Consider the following 9,080-nt stretch of genomic DNA (forward strand, 5'->3'; position numbering starts at 1 on the left):
GACTAAAGCTGTTAAACAATCTCAATCTCTTCACCATCCTTCCTGATGCTGCCAGTTGGCCCAGTGGTGAGAATCTTTGTTTTCTTGATATTGAGCCTCAGTCCATATTGAAGGCTGAAGTCCTTGACCTAATGCAGCAAGCACTTCAGGTCCTCCTCAGTTTCAGCAAGCAGGGTTGTGTCATCTGCATATTGCAGATTGTTGATGAATTTTCTTCCAATCCTGATGTCACACTTCTCATACAGCCCAGAAATCTGGAGGACAACCACTTGGCCAGCTGACTGGCAGCTATATTTGTTTCTAATTCAAAGAAAGAATATCCAACAGAGTGTGGAAATTATTGAACAATATCATTAATATTAGATGCAAGCAAGATTCTGCTAAAGATTATCCAAAAAATTACCGGAACAGCACATCAGCAGAGAACTGCCAGAAGTCCAGGCTGGGTTTAGAAGGGGTTGTGGTACTAGGAATATTGTAGCTAATGTTAGATGGGTCTTGGCTGAAAGCAGATAATACCAGAGGGATATCTATCTGTGTTTCATTGATTATGCAAAGGTGTTTGTGTGGATCATAACAAACTGTGGCTGACTCTGAGGAGAATGGGAATCCCAGAACACTTGATCATGCTAATGTGAAACCAGGAGGCAGTTTTCAGCACAGAGCAAGGAAACACTGCATGGATCAAATTTGGGAAGGGTGTATGACAGGGATGTGTCCTATCTCCATACTTTTCAACCTGTATTTATTGAGTAGGAAGAGCAAATACTTTGCAGCCCAGCAGCACAAGGCCCCGTCTGTTCTCTCAATCCTAGTATAAGACCTTCAGGTTGTTTTTATGTACAGTGAATAGGAACCCATAGGGTCAAGGGTTGGCAAAGGAGAGGAAGACCTTCAGCCAGGTGGATTGATACGGTGACGGCTGCAGTGGACTTTTGTGTGTCAGAAATTGTGAAAATGGCGCAGGATAGAACAAGGTTCAGATCTTTTGTTCATAGGGTCGCTATGAGTCATGTTCAACGTGAGGCCACCTAACAACAACAGTTGTATTTATTGAGGGGAAAATATGTTAAATTGTCACTCTTTTTTAGGGAGTTGCCAGATTCTTACTTTTGAATTAAATTCTTGCTACTCTACTACAGCTTAAAGGAGGCCATTTATGAGCATCACTGAATTATGATGGGTTGTTTGGATTTTATTTTTTAGTGTGGTAAATATATGGGTGACAAAACATTGGACATTTCAACCGTCTTCACATATACAGTTCATTGACATGTTAATCATGTTGTTCAGTCATCATCCTGCCCCATTCCCCTCTCACACCGTCCCCTTTAACAGAAGCTCAGGGTCTCTTAAGCATTGAGTCCTTGTCTGTCTCATCCACTCATTCCTGGGAACCGCTAAGGAACTTCGATCTGTATATACTTGCCTATTTCAGACGTTGTCAGGTGTCTTTGAGTCAAGTATGATTCATGACGACCCTGTGAACAACAGCTCTGAACCCTGGCCTCTCCGGAGCCGTCTTCACCATCTCTTACACACTTGAGCCCATTGCTGCAGTCACTGTGTCAGTCCATCTCGTTGAGAGTCTTCCTATCGCTGACCCTCCACCTTTCCAAACACGATGTCTCTTTCCAAGGAATAGCTTCTCCTAGCAACGCGCCCAAAGTCTGGCAGATGAGGCTGTAGCATCTTTGCGTCCAGGGAGTGAGTGCTCTGGCTTTTCCCAAAACACATCTGTTTGTTCTTTTGTCAGTATATAGGATGTGCATTACTCTTCTCCAACACCAAAACCCAAAGGCACCAATTCTTCTATCATCTTAACTCATCGTGTAGCTCTCAGATGCACAGCAGGTGATTAAGACCATGGCCTGAATCAGGTGCACCTTTGTCTTCAGACTGACATCATTGCTCTTCAGTATTTTGGAGAGATCCCTGACAAAAGGCTTACCCAATGCAATGTGTCTTCTGACCTCCTCACTGCTGGTACCAAGGGTATCAGTGCTTTCACCATCTAGCATGATGTTGCTAATTGGCCCAGTTGTGAAGATTTTTGTCTTCTTGGTGTTGAGATGTAATCCAGTTGAATACTGTATCCCTTCATCATCTGCAGCAAACATTTCAAGTCCTTCTCACTGTCAGCAAGCAAAGTTGTGTCATCTGCATAATACAGGTTGTTGATGAGTCTTCCTCCTGTACTGATGCTATATTCCTCTTCATAGAGTCCAGCTTCATGAATTATTTACTCAGCATACAGATTGAGAAAGGGTACATCCCTGGTGCACAGTCTTCCTGCTTTTAATCCGTGCAGAGTTCCTTTGCTCCTTTTGGACAACAGCTTCTTGGTCGAGGTATAGGTTTTGTATAAGCATGATCATTGGACCAAATGATTGGTAGAAATAGGTGCAGGCCCATGTGGGTTGGCCTGTCTGACTATGTAGCTTTGTATGGTGCTGTGGGTGTCATTAGTGGGGACAGTTCCCCTTTATAAATAAGTGGGTAAAAGGCAGGCTCAGCCACCCCTATGTTGCAACTGCTCCTTTTTCTTTTTTTAAATATTTATTTGTTCTTTTTGTGTGTGTACCGTCAAATTGGATCTGACTGGTACAGGAGGCAATTGTTCCTCCTTCTTCACCAGAACATCTGGTGGATTTGAACCGTGCACCTCTGGGATTGCAGTGCAGTTTCCTGCCACTAGGCCACCAGAGCTCGCTGCAACTGCTCCTTTTATAAGCACATTTTATTCATTCATGTGTTGATGGGCTGTGTCCACTGTTTGACAACGTGCTATAATAAACATTGGTATACAAATACCTGATTGTTGTTCTGCTTGTAGTTCTTTTGAGTGTCTACTTAGGACTAAAATTGCCGAATCATATGGTAATTTTGTGATAAATTTTTGAGAACACACTGAAATGATTTTCATAGAAGCTGCCCCATTTTACAATCCTACCAGAAATGAGTAACAGTTCCACTTTCTCTGTTGTTGTTGTTATGTGCCATCAAGTCGCTTGCACCTCATAGCGACCCTAGGTACAAGAGCTCTAAACGCCATTCTATCCTGTGCCAGCCTAGCCATCTCAAATGCACTCTTTCCCACCACTCCACCCACAGAATCGATTCATCTCATCGAAGGTCTTCCTCTCCTGCGCTGTCCCTCCACTCTCCCAAACATGATGTCCCTCTCCAAGGACCAGTCCCTCCTTGCAATATGCTCAAAGTATGTCAGATGAAGCTTCAGAATCCTTGACTCCAAGGAGCATTCCGACTTCACCCTCTCCAGGACAAACCTGTTTGTTCTCCTAGCAGTCCATGATATACTCAACACTCTTCTCCAGCACCACAGCTCAAAGGCATCAATTCTCCTTCTATCATCCCTATTCACTGTCCAACTCTCTGATGCATAGCACGTAATTGTGAAGACTAGAGCCCGGATCAGGTGCACCTTAGTCTCTTTGTATATGCTTCATCATTGGACCAAATGATTGATAGAAATAGGTACAGTCCCATGAGGGGTGGCTTGTCTGACTATGTAGCTGTTTGTATGGTGCTGTGGGTGTCATTGGTGGGGACAGTTCCCTTTATAAATACGTGGTTAGAAAACAGACTCAGCCACCCCTGTGTTGCAACTGTGTTGTTGCTCTTCAGTACTCTTAGAGGTCCCTCACAGCTGACTTTCCCGATGCAGTTCGTCTCTTGATTTCCTGGCTGCTGTTAGCAGGAGTGTTGATTGTAGAGCCAAGCAGACTAAAGCTGCTAAACAATCTCAATCTCTTCACCATCCATCTTGATGATGCCAGTTGGCCAAGTGGTGAGAATCTTTGTTTTCTTGATGTTGAGCTTCAATCCATATTGAAGGCTGCAGTCCTAGACCTTCTGCAGCAAGCGCTTCAGGACTTTCCTCTACATCCTTGTAAATACTTGTTGTCTTTTAAAAAATGAAATTACTATTTTTCCTCTAAGGTAGAAGGTCAGCAAAAAAAAAAAAAAGGAAGACCCTCAACGAGATGGACTAACACAGTGGCTGTATCAATGGGCTCATGTATATGAGAGATGATGAGGACGGCACAGGAGAGGACACGATTCAGAGCTGTTATTCATAGGGTCACTGTGAACTGTATTTAACGCGATGGCACCCAACAATATCTCTCCTAACAGTTTACACACGTATATATTGTAATTTAAGGCTTTAGTGATAAATTCAGTCAAATACCTACATTTTCACTATAAATTCAGGCTTATGGTAAAATTTCTTGTGGGCATTGCATGAGAAGTATTAGACTGATTCATGCACTCAAAGCATGATGGTGAAAGCAATTCATCAATAGAGAACAATGTATATTTGATTATTTTATTCATGAACTATAGTATCTCATTCCCGTGTGTTTGGAATCTCATTACTATGATTTCTTAGAACAGACTGAGGGAGTTACAAATGTTCAAAGGACAAGATTACTGGGTAAGGGTACTAAGGTTTTTGCAAAAGGCAGACTTTCAGATTCAGGGTATTGAGAGTGATACAGGCAAGAAATCTCGACCAATTTAATTAGCACTTGACTCACTAACTAATGAGAATGATCATCAAACACCCCCCCTTTTTTATTTTTTAGAACATCAGCACTGGAATGGCTGTCGCTGGAATGATATTACTTTTAAGAAGTGTTCGAGTGGTAAGTTTAAAAAATGAAAGAGATTTAATAATAAGCAATAGATGATTTATTTCCACCAGACAGTGTTTATCTGAAGCAGTATATACTTTTGTTATTTGTATTAGAAGCCTTTCAATTGTATTTTAGTATGATGAGTGCATTTTACTGTCTTGACTTAAAAGTAGCATATCCACAGCATTTTATGAGAAGTAATTGCACAACCTGCATGTCTTTAATTTCCTTTCACTTCAGAAGAAATCTAAATGATTATTTAGCTTGCCAGAATAGCATAATCACTACATTTCAGACATTGCAGATCATTTCAAAATTGTTTTCTGCAGTGGTTTTAGAATAGATCAATAATGAATTTCGTTGTCTGGTACTGAATATTTTATTCTTGCACTTAATGCAATTTTTTTTGTCCTTTCAAGATTTTAATAATAGACACAGTATAAATCTATTTGATGAGTCAAGGCTCAAAATATATTTAATCTAATTCTTACCATAGAAAATCATTTCAGTGCCATGTGGAGGACTGGCATGGACTTTTCTATTTACAGTTTGTTTTTTCATTTATTCTCTGTACTGCTTTATGGTGCCATTCATTTCATACTATTAGTCTACAGTAGTGCATCCTGTCCAACTGCTGCCTTTTCTCCTCTTATTAACTTTAGAGCTTTTCTCTCTTCTTAATTTTATTTGCTCAGTGTTTTCACCTAATTGTTTAAACCATCTCTCTGTTTCTTACAACACTTTGACCATAGATATATATTTTTTCGAATGAACTTTAAGTCTTTTCAAGCTACTTTTCCTTTACTTTATAATCCATGTGCTTTGCGACATCCTTGTCCACTGATGATTTAAAATTTGCCAGCAAAGCTTGCATGGCTAATGAGTGATTCAGGCAAGACTGGTACTGAGGAGCCAGTGTTCTTGTTAGCTGTTAAAGAATTGGTGGTGCTTCGTGCCATCGAGTTGGAAGTCACTTTAAGCTGACCCTCCAGCAGAAAGACATGGGTACACAGGGTTTTCGGAGGCTGTTTCAGAAGTGGTTGGTCAATCCTTCTTCCTACTCTGTCTTAATCTGAATGTTCAGATTTAGAGGAGTATCTGACAGAGAAGCAATTTATAAAACTGTGAAAGAGAAATCCCTCATTGTGGAGTTAACCATTAGTTACAGTGTTGTCTCTGGCCTTGGCCCAGTGTCTTGACCCACTTATTTACCAGCTCCACCCTCCACCAGGATACCCCTTCACTTCTACCGAATCCCTTCGAATCCAGTAGCCAGGAAATCAAAAAACGTATCACGATGGGAAAGTCTGCTGTTAGGGACCTATCCAAAGTACTGAAGAGCAACGGTGTCACTCTGGAGACTAAGGTGCATCTGATACAGGCTATGGTCTTTGCAATCACTTGTTATGCATCAGAGAGTTGAACAATGACTAGGGAGGATAGAAGGAGAATTGATGTCTTTGAGCTGTGGTGCTAGAGAAGAGTATTGAATGTACCATGGACTGCCAAGAAAACATTCATCCTAGAGAGGGTTAAACCAGGCTGCTCCTTGGAGGCAAAGATTCTGGGGCTTCATCTGACATACTTTGGACATGTTGTAAGGAGGGACCGGTCCTTGGAGAGGGACATCGCAGGAGGGGAAGCCCTCTCTCTATGAGGTGGATTGATTCAGGGACTGGAGTAATAGGGATGGGTGTGTCAGAGGCAGTGCGATTGGCACAGGACAGAGCAGAGTTTAGGGCTGTTGTACATAGGGTCACTATGAGTCACAAACAACTCAACGGCACATAACAACAACAACAACAACAACAACTCCATCAGATTTTCAGATGCTGTAAGTCACATGGGAGGAGATTGCCTGTCTTTCTTCCCTGGAGAAGCTGGTGAATTCCAACCACCTGTGTTTAGGGTTGCAGAGCAACTCTTGTAACCACTAGGCTACCAGAGCTCCCTCTTTAAATAATACATTTATGGATTATGGATGATTTTAAACTATTTGTTATTTTGAACATAGAGTTCACGATTTCACGTTGGAAATAAGAGACCAGTTACAGCTTACTGTTTTCTTTTTCATCTCAAGAGCCTTCCTGTCTTGATCCTCCTTGGATGTTAGGCACATTCCTGATGTGTCCAAGTTACTAAAGGGATTAAAATAGGTTTATTTTATATATTACAAAGTTACTCATTGTAGACTTTCGTTCTAATGCTATTTTCAAAGACTTTTAATTTTTTTATTACACTGAATGATGAGAACAAACTGAGGAGATAGAAAAGAACATTGGAACATGAGGGGGTAAAACACTCTGTAAGGTACTAGGGTAACTTTGGCTGTAAGCAAGGATACGTCAACTAACAGTGGCTTAATTTTCTCACGTGATGTAAGGTCTGTAGGTGGGCTGCTGGCAGTGGGTCCCAGAGGTGGTGACTTAAGCGCCAAAGTCTAGATTGTTGTTGTTGTTATGTGCCATCTAGTCACTTGCAACTCATAGCGACCCTGTGTATAACAGCGCTAAACCCTGCTCTATCTCTTGCCAATCTTATTGTCTCCAACACACTCATCCCCATTACCCCAGTGACGGAATCAATTTATCTCATCGAAGGTTTTCCTCTCCTGAACTGTCCCTCCACCCTCCCAAGCATGACGTCCCTCTCCAAGTACTGATCCCACCTTGCAATGTGTCCAAAGTATGTCAGACGAAGCTTCAGAATCCTTGCCTCCAAGGAGCAGCCTGGCTTCACCCTCTCCAGGACGAACTTGTTCTCCTAGAAGTCCATGGTATATTCAGTATTCTTCTCCAGCACCACAGCTCAAAGGCATCAACTCTCCTTCAGTCATCCCTAGTCATTGTCCAGGTCTCTGATGCATAGCAAGTAATTACAAAGACACCTTAGTCTCCAGACTGACTTTGTTACTCCTCAGTACATTGGAGAGGTCACTGACAGTAGACTTTCCCAGTACAATTTGTCTTTTAATTTCCTGGCTGCTGGTACCGAGAGTACATCCAGCCAAATAATTTAGTGCACATTGGTAAGATAGTGGAGCCTGGCCTTCTATCTCTGTCACTTCATAGAACATTCAAGAAAACTACGACTGTCCTCTTGGTCTTCAATTTTTAAAGAGGAGAGGAATGTTCTATACAAACCCAGTGGTAAATAGTTGGTGATCTGGGTTCGCTGCTTGGTTCTCAGGCAACACGTTAACATGAGATCTTAGTGAAAGTGTTCCCCACCATCCTCTAATGTCTATGCATTGAAGCTCGCCATCATCCTCAGCTCGCCCTCATCCTCAGCTCACCCTCATCCTCAGCTTCTCCTCATCCTCACCTCACCCTCATCCTCAGCTCTCCCTCATCCTCACCTCACCCTCATCCTCAGCTCTCCCTCATCCTCAGCTCTCCCTCATCCTCAGCTCTCCCTCATCCTCAGCTCGCCCTCATCCTCAGCTCTCCCTCATCCTCAGCTCGCCCTCATCCTCAGCTCGCCCTCATCCTCAGCTCTCCCTCATCCTCAGCTCGCCCTCATCCTCAGCTCTCCCTCATCCTCAGCTCTCCCTCATCCTCAGCTCACCCTTCATCCCGAGCTCACCCTCATCCTCAGCTCGCCCTCATCCTCAGCTCACCCTCATCCTCAGCTCGCCCTCATCCTCAGCTCACCCTCATCCTCAGCTCGCCCGTGGTTTGCTCTCTAGTTGTCCATGGTGGTTTTATGTACACTTTTTATTTCATTTTACTTTTTGTCTGACATCCAAATATTTTCTGTTATGTTGGCGAGCACCACACTGAGCTTTCTGCTGTGGTGGGATCTGTCAGGAGGAGACACAGCGGGGCCTCGATGCCAAGTTCTTCACCTGGAACGTAAGTTCTTGGAGCACAGAAGCATTGAGCTTTTCTTCCGTTTCTTCCCTGGTTCTTTAATAGTTTCCAGACTTTAGTTTGGGAGGGCAGCCTGTCTCAACCCTCGTTCTGCTCCCCCACTCTGCCTGTCCCAGAGCCTGGGATCCGGAATATCCACCGACACTAAGCCTGGGAACTGCACCCCTCTCTGTCCTGGTTTCTCCTTGTCAGGGGAGCCCCTTCCTTGCTATGGCCTATTATGTTCATGTTGTTTGACCATCGAGCTGACTATGACTCATAGTGACCCCGTGAACAACAGCGCTGCCATCTCCTGTGCTGTCTGTATGACCTCAGCTGTGCTCAGTCACTGTGTCACTCCCTGTGACATCTGCATGGCCTCTGCTGCGTTCCGACCCATCACACCAGTCTTTGTGTCGCTCCCCATGCCATCTGCACGACCTCTGCTTCGCTCAGACCCATTGATACATCACTGTGTTGGTCCCTGTGCCGGCTGCGTGGCCTCTACTGGGCTCCGGACCCGGTGCCCCGTCACTGTGTTGGTGTCTGTGCCGGCTGCGTGGCCTCT

The 9,080-nt window shown here is 43.6% G+C and overlaps 1 protein-coding gene across 1 annotated transcript in view; it reads left to right on the top strand.

Annotated features, from left to right (window-relative positions):
• The window catches only part of LOC102846997 (chromosome unknown open reading frame, human C3orf33), a 25,107-nt gene that overhangs the window by 1,592 nt on the left and 14,435 nt on the right, over window positions 1-9,080 (top strand). Inside the window, exon 2 of the mRNA XM_006897784.1 lies at window positions 4,611-4,670. Coding sequence (XP_006897846.1) covers window positions 4,626-4,670 — 45 coding nt within the window. The 5' untranslated portion in view covers window positions 4,611-4,625. The remainder of the gene's footprint in view (window positions 1-4,610; window positions 4,671-9,080) is intronic.

Source organism: Elephantulus edwardii, unplaced genomic scaffold (assembly GCF_000299155.1).
Source record: "Elephantulus edwardii isolate Elephantulus edwardi_28Jun2011 unplaced genomic scaffold, EleEdw1.0 scaffold00215, whole genome shotgun sequence".
NCBI lineage: Eukaryota > Metazoa > Chordata > Mammalia > Macroscelidea > Macroscelididae > Elephantulus > Elephantulus edwardii.